Genomic DNA, 23,942 nt, shown 5'->3' with positions numbered 1-23,942 from the left:
TGGCTTCCCATGCAGTTACAGAAGGTATAACACTTTCCTATTTATTTTCTCACTCCTCACAATCCAAGGCCCCAGACATAGTATCTAGGTGAAGTGGCAATTCATCTGCACTTGCACTCCAACTGGTCTACTATATTCACTGTACACAATATAATTTCCTCTACGCTGGGGAGACAAAACACAGGCTGGGCAACTGCTTTGTGGAACACCGATGTATTGCCTGCAAAAGTGAGCCTGAGCTTCCTGATGCCTGTCACTTCAACACATCACTGTATTCCTGCCCGTTGTCTCTATCACAGGCTCACTGCAGTGCTTCAATGAAGCACAGTGCACATTGGAAGAACAGCACTTCATTGTCCACTTGGGAATTCTGGACCCTTCAGAACTTGATATTGAGTCCAGTAATTTTAGGAACCAAAAGAACTGCAGATGCTCAGTTTTGAGGAAGGGTCACTGGACCCGAAATGTTAATGCTGATTTTTTATTTTCTTCATAGATGCTGCCAGATCTGCTGAGCTTTTCCAGCAACTTTGTTTTTTGTTCCCAATAATTTTAGGGCCTGGGCAGCTTCTTCAATGTTTTTACCATAACCCACACACACTCCAGGTGTGGTCACCATTTGTGCTGCTACCACAACCAATCCACTGTCAGCTTCTAATAATTCCAAGTGGCAGCTGTTGAGTCTCCCAGGCTGACCATTACTCATTCCTTCATCTGCTCAACTACTGTTCTCTCTCTGACCTCTATCTTCATCTATCTTTTACTCCACCCTTCCCTCACCCCACCTTTAGCATAAATACCAATGTATGCCTAGCCACAATCCAGTTCTGAAGAAGGGCCAATGGATCCAAAACGTTAACTCTGCTTTCTTTCCAAACATGCTGCTAGATCTGTGGAGTTTGTCCAGCAGTTTCCATTTTTGTCTCCTAAACACTTAATGGCATCTGTCCTGAAAATCTATAGTCAAGTCCACAGAAGTGCTATTGCCTGTGGTGGTCTTATTGTTTAGGTATTCCTGTATTCAACAACTACTTCATCTGCAATAGAAGTATCAACAACAATGGTGCACGGTAGGTGAATCAAAGCTCTGAAGGTGGTTTTATAATCCTGTCAATGCCGGTGGCTGGGCTGGCACATTTAATCTACACTCCTTGTACCATTGACGTACTTTATTAAACTGCGAATACTGACCTTGACCAAAGCATTCAACTTGTTTTGTTGCATGAGGGAGGGGCAGGAATCAATCCATCTGCAAATAGGTTTCTTTTCATGGTATTGAGGTGCTTTACATCCATGTTCAAAGCCTCAACCCTTGTAGCAAGTTTAGGTTCAATCAGTTTGGGGAGAACGTTATCAAACTGCTGAAGATTATTCCTATGCTTCGCCTGAATTAATTGTATGTTTCTCAGAACAATTGAAATTTTCTTGTCCTCAAGTTTCCTATCCCAGAAATTCAGAAATTTGTTTTTCTAAGCCGTAGCAAAGTTTGCCCTAATGCAGAAACCTCTATTAGATGGGTCTGCTGACAAGAAGGATATTTTTTTCTCCAGAAGCAAAATTTTAGTCAACGCTTCAGACTAATTTTGATGTACCATTTCATTTTATGCTGCACATTTGCTCTCCACTTTATTTCTTTAAAGATTCTGGATTGTTTTCTAAACAAGTACATAAAGTATAATAAAATTTAGCTGTAAAGCTTCCAGTCATCACTTATGATGTAACAGAGAGTTAGTGTTAATTGATTACTGTTATATAGGCAAATGGCACAAATCCCATATATCATAAGGCTAATGCTAATGGTGCTGATTGAAAAGGAATGCTGATCAAGTACAAGAACAACTCTTTAAAGTGGAGCAAGGGACCACCAGAGGACCTTTTTTATGTTTACCTGGGAGATGGGGCATGACCTGAGACCATGTGACTTAAAGACAATAATGTTGCAAATTGAAGTAAGATGACACTTAATACCTCCCCATCATTTGAGAGAGGGAATACTTGGCTGACATTTTCCTTCCACACCTACGTAAATTGATATCAGCTTGAGAATGCCAGTTTCTGCCCTTCCTGAAATCACTGGGGAAGCACACTGTCAGTATGGAATACTGAGTTGGAGAAGTAAAAGATCTGTTGAAGTAGGAGACCTGGGGATTGTGGAGATGTTCAACACCTAGTATTCATTGAGTTACGATCAAAAGAGGAAGGGTGGAATGGCTTCCTTCTTTTGTTCTTGTTTGACCGCATCTGGCCTTTAATAAAGAAAAGGATGCACTTGCTAATCAAAGATAATAAAATGTGAGGCTGGATGAACACAGCAGGCCAAGCAGCATCTCAGGAGCACAAAAGCTGACGTTTCGGGCCTGGACCCTTCATCAGAGAGGGGGATGGGGGGAGGGAACTTGCTAATCAAAGATTGTTTAACTCTTAGTGCTGTGATCGCAAAAGATGCAGACTGGTTTCCTTGAGTTTTTGTTTTGTAAAGAAAAAAATAGTTTTATTGTACTTGATCTGGAATCACTAAAACAATAAAAATGCTCTACTTTCTCTCTCTCTCGCATGCACACGCGCACACAGTAGAACAAACCATTTTAAGTTCAGGAATGATTGAAGTTCTCAGATTTGTTGATTTTTTTGGATCCTGATTGAGCTTAAAGTCTGTCTGATTTCAATGTCAAGGTAGATTAAGGATGTTAAAGGATGATTTCTGTTCTGGGAGGAACAGCATTACATTGAGTTCCTGAAAATCTCTCATCAGCAGATAGGACTCAAAGTGTAGTTTCACAACAAATTTTACACACAATTTAAGCCGCAATACTTGGTTCTGGAGTAAAGGAAGAATTGTTTGTATTCTTATTCGGTTACGTCAATAACTCTGGAACAGTCAGCTTCAAAATTGAGCCCTCTGTGAAATTTGCTGAATTAATTAGTTTGAAGAGAACACAAGTATTTGGTGGTTGCAATGGTACTGAATTTCTCCCTGTAGCACTTTGAAACAAATAATGCAAGTCATGATCAGCTGTACAGCTGACTGCTGTGCTTAAAATTTTATTAGCTATAAAGGTGACTGATTTTAAAGAAAAGTTATCCTTTCAAGTTATTTAAATTTAAGTGTGCAGGAAATGACTCCTGTTTTGTTCTTCAAAAATATATTTGTCCTTCGTCTCTAATGATGTGTACGTGATAAATAATGTTCAGATATGTAACCTACATTTATGCATGTGTTTAGTGAGCTTTCATTTTCCTAAATTTCATTGGCATTGGAAAAAGCTAGACGTACAGAAGTCTGTGGTATGGTGTTTGGTTCCTGGGTGAGCCATAGGCAGGCTTTAGTTTGGGCAGTTACATGCTAATATCACATATCAGAAGGAATTTAAAACACAACCAGTGAGGGTACATTCCTTGGCTAATCAACCCAGCTTCTCCAAAATACACTGGAAGGGTGACCCTTCTGGATGGCTTGTTTAAAGCTGTATCAGCTGCAGGATTGGCAGTCGTTTGCAGTGATGTCAGCCACAGAAGTAGTTTATAGTCATGTCAGCCTGTGTTTGGCTATGCTGTGAGAATTTGAACTTCAAAGCTTATTGACTAGGGAGTGGATTGAACTTTGTAGTTGTTGGGAGAAGATCTTGAAAAAGGCAGCAATTTTTGGGATCCCCTATTCGATGCACAGTGTTTTTTTTAAAAAATGTCTTGTAAAGTAGGATTTCGTTGTATTAGCAAGTAAAAAAAATATAAAAATTACCACAGAAAAATGACCATTTCAGCTATGGTTCAGTCTGTGTTGACTTGATGAGCGAAAAAGAACCTTTATCGCACCATAAGGTGCTCTGTATGTTTAACATGAACATTGCCATCAATATCATCACCCAAGGCCTTCCCTGTTGTCGTAGACGGGTGAGTCAAGTGTTGAATTGCTATAAAACTGTCTGCTTTTGTTTAGTAGTAACTTCAGGACAGTATGTTGTTCAGTTTCAGAGAAACACAAGCATGTTAGTTCAACAGTAGTGCCTTTTGAAGGTGGAGGGTAAAAGTAAAACCTAAATTTACATTCTGTATATGTTAGGGTATAAATTAAAATGGATTTTTTTGCTTTCTATACTCTGTGCGGTAGTGTCTGGTAATGAATTCTCCAGATACAAGTTCCACATTTAATGCTGCTGACAGTTAACCATGTATTTGTAACTTAATAGTGCAATCAGTGTTACAGAAGTAAGAACCTGAAGAAGTTCACAATTCCAGTGCACATTCAAAAAGTTGTCAATGCAGTATAAAGATATAAATAAATATCTGACACCAGATTCAATCAAGTTAGCCTCTGGCAAAATTTTATTTATCCCTTTAAACTCATTGTTGGTATGAACCACACGTAGTTTGAAATACAATCAAATAATCATGGATGTTTCCAGTTGATGCCATAATGATGTGTGTGAGTGGGAGGTTTTCAAAAATATCCTGCATTTTTGTTTCTGTACTGTTATCAGTCTCAAAATCTAACATATGTGCCTATAAGGGACATTAATGCATTTGGGACTATTTTCCAATGTGTCGGTTTTATATGGTGAAATTTTTGTTTCCAAGGTATGTGTATGGAATACAGTATTTTCATGGATTTTTGTTTTTGTAGACTTGCTGGCTTAGTCAAACTAACTTGGAAGGCACACATTATTCTATATATGTATCTCTCGGACAAGAACTGCAGTCCAAAATGATAAACAAAACAAAATCTTGGTGTATTATCAATGATTTGAATCCTGTTTCAGGTTGTTGTACTTATAGTCTTTATTACCTTTATTGGGTATTAGATTAAATAGAATCAATATGTGCATCAAGCAACTTCTATGTATTTTTACTTCAAGTAATCGCTCACAATTCAACTGGAGCTTACAGGTGGTGTGTAATGGGAGTGAGAGATGAATGTAGAATAATGGTCATGCCTGACTTTATAACTTCAAAAAAAAGCTGTCACATTTGGTTTTTTAGATTTATAAAATTTGATTGCAAAAACAGTAATAACTGTTAGTGGAATGTGTTACGAGTGCTCATGAACAATTAATCTAACCTATTTTTAAGTTATATTCTTGTAATACATGAGAACATGCTGTTGCATTTAATTAAATTGGTATAGAATTGGAGTCAACAATTTAATGCATTTGGGTTCATAGAGTTTTTCAATATATATATAGTTCTCGACAAACTTGAGCTGTTGCTGCAATTTTAAAATGCACTACCAAAGCATATCAACTACACAGCCATCTGCAGTCACTTTACTGATATTCTCTTCTATTAATAACCTACATTAGGAGATTATAAGTCTCCCACGATACATATAGCAGCTGACAGAAATAGTTGCGGTTTTTGCATATCTTTGCGGAACAGTGGGATGATACTGAAATTGCAAGGAGCTTCATTGTTTATTAAAAATTGCAATATGTATTTATCCATCTATTTCTAAAATCTAAGACTGGTGTTGACAAAAAAAAAGCTTTTAAAATTAGGTCTTAGACTTGGTTCATTAAGTTTACGTTTAGAATTAGAAGTTCAGAATCCAGTAGGAAAGGTCACATGCAGCTCAGTGATTAATTTGAAAAACTTTATTCATCAAAGAATTACTTTGTTTCATTTGGTTCAGAAAATAATTTAATTGACAATACTTAACATTGGTATCATAATCTTTAGAGCAATAATTTTCCACTCAGTTGACCATAAAATAGTTTGTCCCCCATTACTTACATAATTCTATATGCAACATCCTTTAAAGTTAAACATCTAGGCTTATTGTTTTTATATGCGTTGAAAACATAAAATGTTATTCATTGATCTAATTTTGCACTTTTATACCACTTAATATTCATTTGTGACTCATTCTACCTCAGCTGATGTTCTGAACAGTCCAAGGGGCAAAAATTTACTCAACATGCCATACCGTACATAGTTATGTCTTGTGTGTGAAAATATAAATAGTTATAATACATTAGAAAGGATTTTAGATCAAAGCTGACATCTGCAAAACAGTGTCTGCATGGAATTTCCACCTTGCCTGTGGCATTTGAATTCTGGTTTATGGTTGAGGAAAAAAATACATAAATTTCTATAATTCCTTAATCAATTCAGCTAATGTTACATCCTACATTTCCTGTGGTGCTTAGCCTCTTTTGTACTAATTTTCTGCTTTTGTAAGGGGTTTACTTGAGTGTTAGGCTACCAGAATAAGTTTTAAAAGCTAGACTTTTCAGTGGTTTGCAAATAGCCAATCGAGGCACCCTTATTTTTGGCGGCTACTGAGACTTGTCACAACAAATCCAATATAAAATTGACTAAACTCTCCTCAGGAATTGCTGCAGATATTTTGGGCATTGAACAGCAGGGAAAGTAGTTTAAAGTTTGATCTTGAATGTTTAGTCCATCCAACAAAACTAGAGATTGTCATTTAACACAAGCAGCAACAGCATGTTGACTTAGGTATCATAGAATCCCTATGGTACGGAAGGAAGCTATTAGGCCCATGAAAGTCCACATCAACCTTCTAAAGAGAGTAATCCCTATAACTGTGCATGTCCCTATCCCTGTAACCCTTCATATTCCATAGTAATCCACCTAACCTGCATATTCCTGGATACTATGGGCAATTTAGCATGGCCAATTCACTTAATCTGCATATTTTTTGGGTTGTGGGAGGAGGATGGAGCATCCAGAGGAAACCACTCAGACATGGGAAGAATGTGCAAACTCCACACAGATGGTCAAACAAAATTGGAATCGAACCTAAGTGTCTGGCGCTGTGAGGCAGCAGTGCTAACCGGTGAGCCACCGTGCTTTAAACTGGCCTAAAGATGTCAAGGATTTTTCTTCTTAGTCTGCATAGTTGTATGTTATCAGTTTTTGAAGGCTATTTTTCATAAGACAGATGAAATCCATATTTGTTATGAATGTACTCATTTTGCAAACTGTGATTACATGAAAACAGGCCCTACCCAAGTTGCTGGTCTACAACATTCAAACAAGAAAAACTCTCAAAATACCCAAATATAATTGCTTGCACTTTGAAGGATGACAAGGAAATAATGTTCGACAAATTTTGACTTTTTAGGGATGTTACTTGTAGCGTAGATAAAGGAAAGTCAGTGGATATGGTATATTTGGGCTGTAAAGGTTCGCGCTAAGGTCTCAAAGGTTAATAAACAAAAATAGAGCGATTGTATGCAGCCTTGTTGAGATGGCACCCAGAGTATTGTGTAGAACTTTGATGCTCTTATCTAAAGAAGGCTGTACTACTTGAGAATATGAAAGGGATTAACTCGGCTCAGGTTTGGGGCAGTTGGCATAAGTGTCCTGGGTTAGCTTGAGGTGGATCTAATTGGTCAGTTTGGCATTCCTATTCACTGTACAACCATTCCTGTAGGAAATGCATGAGCGCAGAACAGCCTACAAAACCACATTTTAGACATCTTCAGCACAAGAGTAAAGGAATATTTAAACAACCATGTAGTATGTAGCCTCTGAATTGTTTAGAGGGTACTTTTGGTACACTGAACTATCTCAAATTCTGGCATCACCCTTTGGCCCAAGCTGATTTAGTTTATCCCTTGTAGAAAATAGGTAGTCAGAGTAATAGTGGCTAAAAGCTTTTCTCTTAGTCAAATGAGTGAAGATTTTATTGTTACTGGGATACAGAGAAGAACAATAGAATGTTTGGATTTATAACCTTACAAACCTGCTTTTTGCTGATGTCCTGCTAGCAAGTGAATTTATGTGAGGTATAAGTAATTACCTCGAGGTTCTGCACTGACTGTTGTCTAAGCTTGAACATGAATTACTTCTAGAATAGCATGGTAATACCCAGGAATCACTCCTCCATTCAGATTTTCTGCCTTACCACAGTACCAAAGCGACTTACTGAAATCGCAAATGATATCGTATGTAACTGTGACATTAAAAAAAATCCCGACTTGACTTGCCAGCAGCCTTTGACATGGTCGACTATGCCATCCTTCTCTAAAGCCTCTCCATGTAATGTAGATACTTGGGACTGCTGTCACCTTGTTCAATTCTTACCTATCCAATCAGATTCAGAATTTCACTTGCAACGTCCTTTTTTCCCTCATGTGCTATTACCTGTGGTGTCCTCCAAGGACCTGGCTTGATTGTGTCCTGTTTTCTTCTTGCTCCTTGAAGTCATTGCATTGTAAATTTTCTTGTTTGTTTACAACAGCCAGCTTCATCTTGCTACCATCTCTTTTGACTGTTCCACTAATGATAGTATTCGGTTTGGGGACTTCTCTTTAAAAATTGAAGTACATTTTGATAGAAGCTTGCAGTTATAACATAATAAAAATGAGAAGCTGGGTTAATGTTGTACTAGTTCTTATAATAACAGTTACTCAGCTGAGAATGGCATGTATTCTGTGTTTGGAGTTCATAGCCATGTTGAAAGTAAATGGGAGAGCCCCTTTTCTTTTTTTATTAGTTGCTTAATAAATAGTGTTCATTCAATCTCTTTTTTTGTTGAAGAAGAAATCTTAACACTTGAAATGGAGAATCATAACTTATTACTAAAAGGTTCATGTTCATGTTTCACATGCTTTAAATGGTTATTACACACGTCAAAAGCATCTCCCCTCCCAACCCCCGAACAAAAAAATGCAGTTTGGATTTTTTTTTTGCAGATATCTCTGAATCTCATCAACTATGAGATCTGAGCATCTTTCACAATGATAAATTGCATTCTTTGCATAAACCACCAAAATATAGTCCACAAATTATTCATCCACAACTTTATTCCATACTCACCCATCCAGCTGTTGACAGATACAAATATTGTAGCAGGGTACTAGTTTTTCAACATGGTTTTACATTTCAGAAGTAATGGGCATTCCATTAATGTTGCCAATATGATATAATAGATGTTGTATATAACTCTGAAAGGGTTAAGAAACACTGTCATGATATCACAGGGACTTGATCAGTGTCATGAAAGAACTCTTAGGAGACAGATTAGTGTACTTCAAGTAGTCACTGCAATAATGCAGGCCATATTCATGTAACTTGTAAATAGTTGATGCAACAATAAATTTCATATTGTTCTCTCAACGAAACTGTTTTAGTTAAACCATTATGGTGGATATTCTAATCTGCATGAGATCACTTTCAGTTTGAAGGAACTCGCATACACCATAATTGCAAAGTTAGGCCCCTGCCCCAACATAGTGCTAGTCACTGTTGTTCACGATTTCTAAATTATGCCAATTAACAGAAATTAGAATTGAGGCCTTCAGGGAACACCAGAGAAGAGACATGCTGGTGACCAGAAAACTTCAAAAGGAGTAGATGTTTTTGCTGCTGATAACAGGAGATCCCACAAACCTGGTTGAAACAGTCAACACAAGAATATTTCAGGCCATATAGAAAGCATTTCAGATATGACCAGACACACACAGGTAGAGTTACAGGCTACATCCTAAGGTGATGGTCTGGGGTAGCAGTTCTGAGTCCAAATTGAGCCCATGTTGAAGATGCAGTGACTTAAAATAATTTGCAGCCCCAATCAGGCATTCCTTACCAATTAACAAAAATGAAACTAAGGGGGCTAGCAGAGAAAGCTCATATTCTGAGGGGAGGACTAGGGAAATTGCTAATCAAGCCACCTAAAGTGGATAAATGTCAGGCAAATTAAAGAAGGATGCAATTCTGCTTTCTTTTGCATGTTTTAGGGGAGGTATGGCTGCAAAGCAGTCATAGCATGACTGTGAAGGGTTGGAAAATCTGCAGTATGACCACAAACGGTGCAAAATTTCTATTACTGCCGCAAGGCATAGGGAAAACCACTAGTTCAACAATGAAGGGTGGGAAAACTTCTGTTAATGCAGAACACAATCTTTAAAGGAAAAAAATAATTTATTACATTAAGAAGCTTTAGGATCAAAAATGATGTTGCCAGAAAGAGAGAATTCCACAAATTAGCTGAATAGAATACAAAATTGGAGATCATGGACCAGACCATTCTTAAGGGTCAGAATAGCTTCTCAAGTGGATGGTAAACTAAAAAAGTAAATACACTTGTGTGCACATAAGAACTCTACCAGATATTGTTCACCAAGGGTTAAATAAAACATATATTTGGAGAAGTATTCAAAACCTTTGTCAGTTAGTTCAGTGTCAAAGTAAATGAAATCTTTGAATGATTCAACAAAAGACTGCAGCATCCAGGTGAATCCAGAGATGACTTAATGATTTCTTCAGATGGATGGAGCAACGTCGCTATGGTAACTTAGAAGAAGCCATAGAATACCAGCCTGTTATAAGCAGTTCTGATGAGTCCTTGTCAAATTTATTGTAGTTCAAAGAAAAACTCACTGTACAGGAAGCTATTCAGATCGTGAGTGAGGCAAAGGCCAAGAATCAAAACAGATCAATCTGAAGAGGAGAAGATAAAATTTGGCATAGGAGATGTACAGAATCAGTTCATTCCTTAAGGTGCAAAACCACTTATATGTACGAGACAAGCCTGTGCAGCAGGTCGGAAAATCATGAGATTCTAATGCTGTGGAACCAAGCAACCTGAAGTGCAAACAGTTCCCTGCTTCTAAAACCAAATACTTTTGTTGTAAGTTGGTAGGTCTCTTTCAGAAAATAAGATGAAATACAATGCACCCACAGAAGAGAAAAAGACAAAGAACTAGAGCTATCCCCTGAAAAAACTTAATACAGTATCCAGCAGAGGATAAATCCTAAAATTCCCTAGAGGAAACCAGTGATCCAGACCAAACGTTTTGGCGTGCAGACATTTCTATCAATGAACTGTTCATAAATTTCAAGTTAGCCATGGCAGCGAGTGCCACTGGATTATCAGATGAAAGTTTCGGTTGACAGAATATTGCTTACAGCTGTCAGTTCTTCAGCTGCATGGTCCAGGGGCATCACACTTAATGCAAAAGGTACGTTATAAGCAACTCTCCAACGCTGGAGAGACACATACTTAGCAAGCTCTCAAGTACACACAATTAAGAATTTTCACTCATAGAACAGTGTGTATTTGCCTCAATGTCATTTAAATACAAAAAGGTCAGGGAAAACACAATAGAAAATATTGCTGAGCTCTATAACTTCATGGCAGGCCTTAAAGAAAATATGAGTTTAGTTACATTGGAAAAAAAATAAAGTTTCACACCATCAGAGAGATGCAAAGAGGCGAGGACATCAGCTACGACATGGCAATGTCAAAAGTTGCTCAGGTATATCCTGTTCACAAGAAGCATGACAAATCCAACCTAGCAATTACCATCCGTCAGCCTGCTCCCAATCATCTGTGAAGTGATTGATGGGGCATGAACAATGCTACAGAGCAACATTTGCCAAGTGATAACCTTCTCACTACCACTCTCTGGATTTTGTCAGGGACATCTCTTCTCCTCTATAAAGGTTGCATTTCACCAAGTGTGACATCAAAGAACCCGAGCAAAACTATAGTCAGGGAAAACACTCCACTAGTTGGAGTCATACTTAGCACAAAGGAAAATGGTTGTTATATTTGGAGGTCAGCCATCTCAGTTTCAAGAGATCTCTAACAATATCATGCATGTACCTAATTTATAAACTTGTCGGATTAAGGCTTAGATAACAATATTATAATAATTTGAGAAAAATAGCAGCATGTATAAGATATAATAGTTAAATCTGTTTCTGCCTTTGAGTTAGGCTTATACATCAGCAAAACCTTTGTTTGTGATGTTCAGATATTTATTCCGTTTTGTAACTCTTGCAGATTGTTCATGAGAGATACTGAACAAAAAACAGTAACATATTTCAAATTTATTCTTAGTGAGAAAGACTTTAAAACTTTGATTTCTTCTCCTTGCAGTTGTCCTGACTGATAATTCTGTTTCTAAAGGGCGAAAGTAGATTTAATGAGAAGAATTTTAATTTTTAAGTTATTATTAAACCATCCTTCTGAAAGTTTTAAAATTGGCCAATGTATGATGCAAGCTGCCTCCTTTCAGGTACCAAATTGACAACCATCTTGGTTACAATAGTTATCTGAAGTCTCAGAACTGACTCAGCTGGTCTTATCATAAAGTAGAAAATATGAAGAGCAATTTCTTTGCTTCCTGACAAAGATAACAAAACCACTATATTGTGCGGTCCTAAGTGTTTAGCTGTATTACGTCATCATGTGCAAAAGACCGTCACAAATTATAAGAAATGAGAGCTAATGCTGTACGATGCATTCCACACATAATGTACGCAAATGCTTAAGTAATTATTTCATAAACCTTATTCTTACAATTCATGTTGCAAAGCTAAGATCTATTTCAAGCAAAAACCCTGACTTTGAAGTGTAATGATTTTGTTAAGAACCCTGTTATTAGCATTGTGTATATATTCATGTTGCTGAAAAACAACTACAGGTTGTGTTTATTAGCTTGCTTAACTGTAACAGGATAAACTGATTTATTTAAATGATTTTAAACAGTATGTGTGACACAGTGTCAACATGGAATTTATTAAACTGGTTTAAATAGTATTACATTATGAGCAACCGTAAAACTGGTTTAAACATTTACAAAACTGTGTACAGTATGTATTGTACAAGCTTGAGCATTGACAGCATGTTTATTAGAATGACAGCACAGTAAATAAAGCAAAACCTGGATCAAAAAACCAACGATTTGTCTTTTGGCTGATCTTTCACTTGGCATTTATTGTTTGTAGAATGTACAGATTATTAAGACATATTAGCACTTGGACAGCATTATTATCGAAGTGCACAGTTTAGATTTACTATCAGCATATTAAGTGAGTGTTTGACTGGTTTGCCCATACTGTTGGCACATTTTTAATCACAAATATTTACAAGCTTAACGAGCATTGATATTTTCATGAAGTCAGTCTCCAAATGGATGTATGTGTCTAGCAGTATTTGTATCTGACTCAAGTTACATTTTTGACCACAACAGGAGGTTTTTCCATAATTTCTTCACAAATGAAACCATACTAGCTTTTTCTTATATCATTACAGCTTAGTGTTTAGCCAGTGTCACCTCTAATATGAATGCTTGTCACCTCTCCTTTCTAATGTCTTCCTATCTTACAAGGTGCAGATGATGGTCTTGGCCTTGAACAGGGCTTTGCTCATCATTTTTTTTGTGGCAAGTTGGTAATTTTACTATTCCAAGATATCAAAGTTTTTTTTTTAAATGAGCCGGGTAATATTCTTCTTGTCTGACATCCATTTAATATTCTTAGACCAACTCTGCAATGTTAATTTTTCTATCTTTCACAATTGCATGCAGTTTTGTTGGAAAGTAAAATCAGGGATAGTCAAGTGGAATGTAGGGATAGATGTTGATGCTGGCTGGTCAGGAAACAAATGCGAATGGAGAACTGGTTAAGGATATCCAAAAATGCTTACATTTCTACATGTGACTTAATGACAAGCAATAATTTTTCTTCGTCATCACTCCTTCCTTATTTGTTGTCCAGAGTTCTGAAGAAGGGTCACTGGACTCAAAACATTAACCCTGCTTTCTCCCCATAGTTACTGCTGGATCTGCTGAGTAATTACTGGTTTTATTTCAGATTTCCAGCATCTGCAGTTTTTTTTATTTTGTTTATTCCTTCCTGGTTGACTTCTTCCACTTGCTCTCATCACTGTTGCCTTGTCCTTGTTACTGTGCCATTTTCCTTTCTTGTTTGTAACATTGCCTCTTCCCTACTGGTCTGTAACTATATTTGTCAAGAATATTGCATCAGCTCCTGATTGCCAAGTGCACTATCATTGACGGGCTATTCAGAAAAATCCTTTGTCACGATATATGTCACAATTGTGATAAAGTACAGACTATCAATTTTGAAATTTCATGATCTGATTTTACACCATAGCACTTCATGGACTGAAATGGTTTTACAAAGCAAAAATACACAAAAAAAATCACCTGACCATAGGCGCATCCACCCTTCATGAAACTAAATAGGAACCAGTCTAAACTGATGTTAATATTTTTTACCAAAAAAAAATTGAAACTAGTCAGCCAGACTTGCACATCCTCATTTATACCTTTATTGGATTTCACATGTTGAATTCAAAAACCATTACCTAAAACTTTCCAAGATAACACGGTGTGAAGCTGGATGAACACAGCAGGCCAAGCAGCATCAGAGGAACAGGAAAGCTTGACGTTTCGGGTTGGGACCCTTCTTCAAAAATTGGGGGGGGGGGGGGATTCTGAAATAAATAGGGAGACAGGGGGATGCGGATAGAAGATGGATAAAGGAGAAGATAGGGTGAGAGGAAACAGACAGGTCAAAGAGGCGGGGTTAGAGCCAGTGAAGGTGAATGTAGGTGGGGAGTTAGGGGGGGGAATAGGTCAATCCAGAGAGGATGGACAGGTCAGGGGGACGGGATGAGGCTAGTGGGTAGGGGATGGGGGTGGGGCTTGAGGTGGGGGCAATGGTTAGGGAGGCGGGGACTAGCTGGGCTGGTTTTGGCCTGTGGTCTGGGGAGGTGAGACTTTGAAGCTTGTGAATTCCACATTGATACCTTTGGGCTACAGGGTTCCCAAGCAAAATATGAGATGCTGTTCCTGCATCTTTTGGTTGGCGTCTTGTAGCACTGCAGGAGGCCCAGGATGGACGTGTCGTCCGAGGAGTTGAAATGGTTCGTGACTGGGTGTTGCAGTTGTTTGTTGCGAACAGAGCGTAAGTGTTCCGCAAAGCAGTCCCCAAGCCCCCGTTTAGTTTCCCTGATGTAGAGGAGGCCACAACGGGAAGAGCAGATACAGTATATCACATTAACAGATGTGCAGGTGAACATCTGTTTTATGTGAAATGTCTTCTTAGGGCCTGGGATGGGGGTGAGGGGGGAGGTATAGGGGCAGGTGTAGCACTTGCTTTGGTTGCAGGGAAAAGTGCCAGAGGTGGTGAGGCTGGAGAGGAGTGTGGAGTAGACAAGGGAATCATGGAGAGAGTGGTCCCTCCGGAAAGCACATAAGGGTGGGGAGGGAATAATGTCTTTGGTGGTGGGGTCGGATTAAAAATGGCAGAAACGTTGGAGGATGATGCGATGGATTTGGAGGTTGGTGGGGTGGTACGTGAGGACGAGGGGGATTCTGTTTTGGTTAATATTGCGTACAGGGGTTGTGAGGAATGTGGGAGACACGGTCAAAGGCATTTTTGATCACTGGAGGGGAAGTTGTGGTTTTTGAAAAAAGAGGACAGCTGGGATGTTCAGGAGTGGAATGCCTCAACTCTGGAGCAGATGCGGCAGAGACAAAGGAATTGGGAATGGGGATGGCATTTTTTCAGGAAGGTGGGTGAGAGGAGGAATATTCTAGGTAGTTGTGGGAGTTGGTAGGCTTAAAATGGATATCGGTTTCCAAGTGGATGCCAGAGATGGAGACCGAGAGGTCCGGGAAGGAGAGAGAGGTGTCAGAGATGATCCAGGTAAATTTAAGGTTGGAGTGGAAGGTGTTAGTGAAGTGGATGAACTGTTCGAGCTCCTCGTGGGAACATGACACAGTGCCAAAACAGCCATCAATGTAATGAAGGAAGAGATGGGGGATAGGGCCAGTGTAACTTTGGAAGAGGGATTGTTCCACGTACCCTACAAAGAGGCAGGCATAGCTTGGACCCATGCGGGTACCCATGGCCACCCTTTTTGTCTGTAGGAAGTGGGAGGAATTAAAGGAGAAGTTATTGAGGGTGAGGACGAGTTCGGATAAACAGATGAGGGTGTCAGTGCAGGGGGACTGGTCGAGTCTCTGGGACAGGAAGAAGCAGAGGGCTTTCAGGCCATCGGCATGGGGAATGCAGGTGTATAGGGACTGGATGTCCAGAGTGAAAATGAGGTGTTGGGGACCGGAGAATTGAAGTTCTGGAGCAGGTGGTGTCACGGACGGAGATAGGGATTTCCTGACCAAGGGGGAATAAATGGAATCCAGATAGGTGGAGATGAGTTTGGTGGGGCAGGAGCAGGCAGAGACAATGGGTCGACCAGGGCAGTCAGGTTTGTGGATTTTGGGAAGAAGATAGAAGCGGGTGGTGCAGTGTTGGGGAACGATGAGGTTAGAGGCTGTGGGTGGGCGGTCACATGATGTGATGAAGTTGTGGATGGTTTGGGAGATAATGGTTTGGTGCTCGGGGGTGGGGGTCATGATCCGGGGACGGTAGGAGGAGGTGTCAGAGAGTTGGCGTCTGGCCTCAGTAATGTAGAAGTCAGTGCGCCATACTACAACTGCACCTCCGTTGTCCGCGGGTTTAATGATGAGGTTGGGATTGGAGCAGTGGACTGCACCTTCTGCGGTGGAGAGGTTGGAGGGGGTGAGAGGGATGGAGAGGTTGAGGCGATCGATGTCTCGACTACATTCACCTTCACTGGCTCTAACCCACATCTTTGACCTGTCTGTCTCCTCTGTCCCTATCTTCTCCTTTATCCATCTTCTATCCGCCTCCCCGTCTCCCTATTTATTTCAGAATCCCCTTCCCCTCCCCCATTTCTGAAGAAGGGTCCTGACCCAAAACGTCAAGCTTTCCTGCTCCTCTGATGCTGCTTGGCCTGCTGTGTTCGTCCAGCCTCACACCGTGTTATCTCAGATTCTCCAGCATCGGCAGTTCCTACTATCTCTCTCACCTACAATTTTCTACCTTGGAGACAAGAGCCCAGCCATTGGACTGTACATAAGAACTAGGAGCAGGAGTGGACCATCCGGCCCCTTGAGCCTGGCCTGCCCTGCCATTTAATAAGATCATGGCTAATCTTTTTGAGGCTCAGCTCAACTTACCCGCTCACTCACCATGACCCTTAATTCCTTTACTGTTCAAAAATTTATCTAGCCTTGCCTTAAAAACAGTCAGCAAAGTAGGTTCAACCGCCTCACTGGGCAGGGAATTTCACAGATTCATAACCTTTTGGGTGAAGAAGTTCCTCCTGACCTCAGTCCTACATCTGCTTCCCTTTATTTTGAGGCGATGCCCTCTAGTCCTAGTTTCACCTGTGAGTGGAAACAACCTCCCTACCTCTACTTTATCAATCCCTTCATAATCTTACATGTTTCTATAAGATTTCCCCTCATTCTTCTGATTTCGAGTGAGTATAATCCCAGTTTACTCGGTCTCTCCTCATATTCCAACCCTCTCAACTCTGGGATCAACCGAGTGAATCTCCTCTGCACCCCCTCCAGTGCCAGTGTATCTCTTCCCAAGTAAGGAGACCAAAACTGCACACAGTACTCTAGGTGTGGCCTCACTAGGACCCTATACAGCTCAGCATAGCCTCCCTGTTTTTAAACTCCATCCCTCTAGCAATGGCAGACAAAATTCCATTTGCCTTTTTAATTACCTGCTGTACCTGCAATCCTACTTCTAGCAATTCATGTACAAGGACACCCAAGTCTCTCTGCGCAGCAGCGTGCTGTAATTTTTTTACCATTTAAAACATAGTCCATTTTGCTGTTATTCCTACCAAAATGGATGACCTCACACTTATCAACATTGTACTCCATCTGCCAGATCTTTGCCCACTCATTTAGACTATCTATATCCCTCTGCAGACTTTCAGTGTCTTCTGCACGCTTTGCTCTACCACTCATCTTTGGGTCGTCTGCAAATTTTGATACACCACGCTTAGATGATTTGGAGTTGGGTTCTATGTGAATTATAAACAATTGCGGTCCCAACACTGATCCCTGAGGCACACTACTAGCCACTGACCGCCAACCAGAAAACCATCAGTTTACCCCTACTCTGCTTTCTCCTGGTCAACCAATCCTCTATCATCCCAGTACATTACCTGTAATACCGTGCAGCTTTATCTTATATAGCAGCCTTTGGTGTGGTGCAAGCCATCTTTCAAAGAACTTCTTTGGCAGAGCACCAGGATTAACTTGTGACTGGAACTGGAGATCGTTCTCTTACGCTTGCACTCGCACTCTTGTGTGCTTTTTGCACATCTGTGCTCTGTCTTACGTGCTTGCTCTCACTCTCTTGCCCTCATCCTCTCCACCTCCCCTCTCAAGGAGGACAAAACATTGAAGACGAGACAAATTGGAGAAACATCCAAACACCAAAAACTTAAAGATAGCTTCAGCATTTGTGGCAGCCATTAATTCAGGACATCCTTATCTAACTGATTTTGGATTAAAACATAGCATCTTAAGCACACCCAGAAGACTTTACATGTACATTCTGTTCTCTTCCTTTAGATACTCTGTACTAACGTTTGATGTCATGTCTTTATTGTTTTTCTTGGTGCTACAGTGTAATAAAATCGCTCTGCAAGGGGATCAGGATTGGGAGCTGAATGAAAAGATAGGCAGGTTGGCAGATGGAGGGGGTTGCCTTAATAGTAAGAAAAGAAGTAGGGTCAGATGGTGTAGAATCTGTATGGGTAGAATTGAGGGACCACAGAGGTAAAACAAAAACCATAGTTGGAATTATGTACAGGCCTCCAAACAGTAGCCAGGAGGTAGGGTGCAAGATGCACCAGGAGATAGAAAAGGTGTGTAAGAAAGGCAAAGTTACAGTGATCATGGGGGATTTCAGTATGCAAGTGGACTGGGAAAATCAGGTTGGTAGTGGGTTGCAGGAAAAGGAATTTGTGGAATGTCTGCATGATGGCTTTTTGGAGCAGTTTGTGGTGGAACCTGCTAGGGAACAGACAGTCCTGGTTTTAGTGATAGTAGGTTTTAGTGTTGTGCAATAAGGAAGTCTTGATAAGGGAGCTTAAGGTGAAGGAATCCTTAGGAGGCAGTGATCATAATATGATTGAATTTATTTTGCAGTTTGAAAGGGAGAAGACAGAATCAAGGGTGATGGTATTACAGCTGAATAAAGGCATCTATAGAGACATGAGGGAGGAGCTGGGCAAAATTGACTGGAAGAGGAGCCGAGCAGGACTAGACTGTGGAGAGAGAGAGAGAGAGAGAACATTACAGCACAGTACAGGCCCTTCGGCCTTCGATGTTGTGCCAACCTGTCATACCAACCTGAAGCCCATCTAACCTACACTATTCCATGTACGTCCATATGCTTGTCCAATGACAACTTAAATGTACTTAAAGTTGGAGAATCTACTACCGTTGCAGGCAAAGTATTCCATTCCCTTACTACTCTCTGAGTAAAGAAACTATCTCTGACATCTGTCCCATATCTTTCACCCCTCAATTTAAAGATATGTCCCCTCGTGCTCGCCATCACCATCCTAGGAAAAAGGCTCTCACTATCCACCCTATCTAACACTCTGATTATTCTATATGTCTCAATTAAGTCAGCTTTCAACATTCCTCTCTCTAATGAAAACAGCCTCAAGTCCCTTAGCCTTTCCTCATAAGACCTTCCCTCCATACCAGGCAACATCCTAGTAAATCTCCTCTGTACCCTTTCCAAAGTTTCCACATCCTTCTTATAATGCGGTGACCAGAACTGTACGCAATACTCCAAGCGCGGCCGCACCAGAGTTTTGTACAGCTGCAGCATAGCCTCATGGTTCCGGAACTCGATCCCTCTATTAATAAAAGCTAAAACACTGTATGCCTTCTTAACAGCCCGGTCAACCCGGGTGGCAACTTTCAAGGATCTGTGTACATGGACACTGAGATCTCTCTGCTCATCTACGCTACCAAGAATTTTACCATTAGCCCAGTACTTTGCATTCTGGTTACTCCTACCGAAGTGCATCACCTCACGCTTGTCCGCATTAAACTCCATTTGCCACCTCTCAGCCCAGCTCTGCAGCTTATCTATGTCTCTCTGTAACCTACAACATCCTTCTTCACTATCCACAATTCCATCGACCTTAGTGGCGTCTGCAAATTTACTAACCCATCCTTCTACGCCCTCATCCAGGTCATTGATAAAAATGACGAACACCGACCCTTGCGGTAATCCACTAGTAACTGGTCTCCAGGATGAACGTTTCCCATCAACTACCACCCTCTGTCTTCTTTCAGCAAGCCAATTTCTGATCCAAACTGCTATATCTCCCACAGTCCCATTCCTCCGCATTTTGTACAATAGCCTACTGTGGGGAACTTTATCGAACGCCTTGCTGAAATCCATATACACCACATCAACAAGTTTACTCTCATCTACCTGTTTGGCCACCTTCTCAAAGAACTCAATAAGGTTTGTGAGGCACGACCTTCCCTTCACAAAACCGTGCTGATTATCCCGAATAAATTTCATCTTTTCTAGATGATTATGGGAAGCCAGGGAGGAAACTGCCGAGCCTTTGGCATTGATCTTTAACTCGTCATTGTCTACAGGAATAGTGCCAGACGACTGGAGGATAGCAAATGTGGTTCCTCTGTTCAAGAAGGGGAGTAGAGACACCCCTGGTAATTATAGACCAGTGACCCTTACTTCAGTTGTTGGTAAAGTGTTGGAAAAGGTTATAAGGGATAGGATTTATAATCATCTAGAAAATAACAATGGCAGGTGTTTCTAGGACTAATTCAGGAGACACAGCAAAACTTCATCCCTAGGAAAAAGAAGCATGGTACAGGGACAGTGAGGCAACCATGGCTGACTAGGGAAGTCAGGGATAGCATAAAAGCAAAAGAGAAAGTGTATAATGTTGTGAAGGGCAGTGGGAAACCAGAGGATTGGGAAGCTTGCAAAAACCAACAGAGGGCCGCAAAAAAAGGAGGAAGAAGATTAAATATGAGGGTAAGCTAGCCAGTAATATACAGAAAGACTGTAAGAGTTTCTTTAAATATATAAAAGGGCAAAAGAGAGGCAAAAGTGGACCTTGGATGATTGGAAAATGACGGTGGAGAGATAGTAGTGGAGAATGAGGCTGAGGAACTGAATTTCTGCTCCTACGTCTAATGGTCTTTTACTCATTATGCTACGGAAATTCTAGTTAACTACATTTTAATTGGTGAGAATAGCTGTGTCCTAGAAAGATTTTAAACATTTGTTTTTGCTAACTGAGGATGCTAAAGAGAGGAAAGCTGATTCACCCTCATCTCACCTGGTTGTAACACATGGCTTAGGACATAAAGTCTAATTTAATCATAATCATAATCATAGAGAAAAATGTTTATGTGCTGTATTTGTTCCATTTATAAATTGTCCATAGCTTGCAATGAGACGCCTTAATATTATTTAATCCACTGATGAACCTTCTGCTTCAGTCTGTGTGCGGTCTGTTCAATGTCCTTTCGCACAGGTTGCTGGAATGAAACTGACATTTCCTGCGGCTTAGCTGAATGCTTCAGATGCAAGGAATAGTTAGCAGTCTAATAATGGTTGCAAGATATACGTGGCCCAAGCATCGGTCCACCAATCACAAACAAGCACATAGATAGAACCTTGCTTCATTTGTTGTTAAGAGATGCAAGGAAGAGTAGGTTTGACATTGTGAGAGTGACTGAGGAGTTGCTCAGTTAATAACAGAATAGAGGAATGTTGAAATATAAATCTGATTTCATTGTTATCAAGATTTTATCAGCTATAATGTACCAATCTCACATTAACACTGTTGCTAGGCAGAGTCAAAGTTTATTTTGTGAAGGTGTAAACTGGACGTTCTGTACTTCTTGCGTTTGATATGTAACAAAGACTCAGAAGAATTTTGTTTCTCTAATAATAGTGCAAATTATTAATTCTTACATTTGTGTGAATTAGATCCCATTTTGTTTCCCTTTAGCATTTTGTGCAGAGATTGGGTGGGCAGGATGTGTAAGAGATTGCACAACTAAATTGACTATTTCCACTTGCGGAGGAAATAATGAGTTTGCCCCTTACTTTTAAGATTTGCTAGTGTTTCTGATGGAGTTCTTTTGTTTCCAGTGTATAAAACTTGACTTTTTCATACACTGTTGCTATTGTTTTCCCATGATCATTTTTTTTTAAATGCTTGTTTTAGTTTTAGTTTGTTTCCTAGGTGGAAAAGGAATTAAGCACTACACTTATCTTTCCACTTCCACGTTCTAATTTTTTTCTGAAAACTGCTGATAAGATCAGTATACCAGTAGTTTTTTACGTCTGTCTTAAATCCAGTACCTCTAATGGAAATGTCTAGAGGGGAACACTGAAATGATCTTCATTCTTCTCCCTACCTCCCCACCTGTACTCTCCTCCACCTATCTTCTTTTTCTCTCCATCTTCGGTCCGCCTCCCCCTCTCTCCTTATTTATTCCAGAACCCTCACCCCATCCCCCTCTCTGATGAAGGGTCTAGGCCCGAAACGTCAACTTTTGTGCTCCTGAAATGCTGCTGGGCCTGCTGTGTTCATCCAGCCTCACATTTTATTATCTTGGATTCTCCAGCATCTGCAGTTCCCATTATCACATCATTCATTCTTCTACCGACTGTTTTGACACTCATTAAAATGCTCAGAGGTAGAACTGCATTTATCTAAGCTTCAACACACATCGCTTAAATTGGACAGAAATGTGTAGATAAATGCTTGTTCCATGTTGTTTTTTACCAAATAAACGTTATCCCCCATTAGGCAATGCTGAGAATTCTGAATGGTTTGGAATGCTGCTTCCATTTTTTTTATCTAACTCTTACCATGCAATAATGGCACAAATTTGATTTCCACAATCTCTTCAAAATTCTACCTTTCAAGTGTACCCGTATTAGAGATAACAGGAACTGCCGATGTTGGAGAATCTGAGATAATACAGCGTGAAGCTGGATGAACACAGCAGGCCAAGCAGCATCAGAGGATCAGGAAAGTTTGACGTTTCGGGTTGGGTCCCTTCTTCTGAAGAAGGGTCCCGACCCGAAACATCACACTTTCCTGCTCCTCTGATGCTGTTTGTACCCGTATTAGGCTTGCCTATGTGCCAAAATGCAAGTGCAGTCTGGCAATGTATCAACAGAATTGTATGTACTGTACAGAATGATGATAACTTGATGGCCTTTAGTGGAAGATATAGTGTAGCACTTCTGAGGAAATGTACTTTTAGCTGTTTCAGTGGGCTCCTTTGGAACTTGAATTAGACTAAAACTTTCAGTGAGCCCTGCAGTAACATTATTACTAATGTGAAGACCGTTGGTACTTCTGGTGTTGACACAATCAATGGAAATGTTAAACACCAAATTTGCCCTTTAAGATACAATTCAGTGAGACCATGAGAAGCCAGGTAATGCTTGAATTCCCACAGCATTTGCAATTCCATTTAGTCATTAACTGGATTGACTTTTGTTCAGGTTTTGTTTTTGGTCTTGCCTTGTCTTAACAGCTGCAGGCTTCGACTCAGGATGTATTTACAAGGTAATTAAAAAGCCATTCATTACTTCTTTGCTTCAGTTTCTGGTGAGACTTGTTACACTGACTTCTGCTTATGGTGATCCAAGGTATGAGAGACAGTCTTGTGACTACATTTTACGGGGGCAAGAATTGAGTAAGATTTCCACACTGCAGAATGCCGTCTTGTAATATGATCATACCATTCTTCTCTAACCCACTTTTACTACCATTATCTACCTAAGTGAGAATATATTTGGTTGCATTCTTATCTAATCTTAGCCAAAGGGTCAACTGCAATGGCTTTTCTTCCTGATACCACACCTTGACTTCAATCCTTCAAGGACCTGACATTTTTTCTCAGCTGCATGCTGCCCTTCAGTGACATCATTCAAAAGTACAGCGTTATTTGTCAGAAATATAATAACTATTGTGATGATCACAATACAAACTTATGAATTATAAATATTAACTTATGAAATATAAAGCCAAAATTGACACATTCCTGTAACACAAAATGGAGTTTAGGTTAGGCAGGTGGTCTTTTGCCAACATGTGGATCTGTAAGAACACTGAACTAATGTTCTTGTCTGGACTATGCTTGGCGAAATTAGTAATACGCAAACAACCCATTATTTCTCCAACAAATTAGAAAGATTGAGTTCGCAATAATGTTGCAACCTTTGCAACAAACTTGAAATCCTGAAAAAGTGGATATGAAAAGATGGTGTGAATGGGTGATAATGAACTCTAT

The 23,942-nt window shown here is 40.0% G+C and overlaps 1 protein-coding gene across 8 annotated transcripts in view; it reads left to right on the top strand.

Annotated features, from left to right (window-relative positions):
- The window catches only part of fbxw7 (F-box and WD repeat domain containing 7), a 327,970-nt gene that overhangs the window by 194,222 nt on the left and 109,806 nt on the right, over window positions 1–23,942 (top strand). For 2 of the 8 annotated variants that reach the window (XM_059645312.1, XM_059645311.1), the window contains exon 1: window positions 3,566–3,891. The exons of the other annotated variants lie outside the window; for them this stretch is intronic. In XM_059645312.1, coding sequence (XP_059501295.1) covers window positions 3,787–3,891 — 105 coding nt within the window. In that variant the 5' untranslated portion in view covers window positions 3,566–3,786. Of the gene's footprint in view, window positions 1–3,565; window positions 3,892–23,942 lie in introns of those variants that run through there. 8 annotated transcript variants of the gene reach the window in all.

This window comes from Stegostoma tigrinum, chromosome 1, assembly GCF_030684315.1.
Source record: "Stegostoma tigrinum isolate sSteTig4 chromosome 1, sSteTig4.hap1, whole genome shotgun sequence".
In the NCBI taxonomy this organism is placed as follows: domain Eukaryota; kingdom Metazoa; phylum Chordata; class Chondrichthyes; order Orectolobiformes; family Stegostomatidae; genus Stegostoma; species Stegostoma tigrinum.
This window is presented reverse-complemented; position numbering and strand designations above follow the sequence as displayed.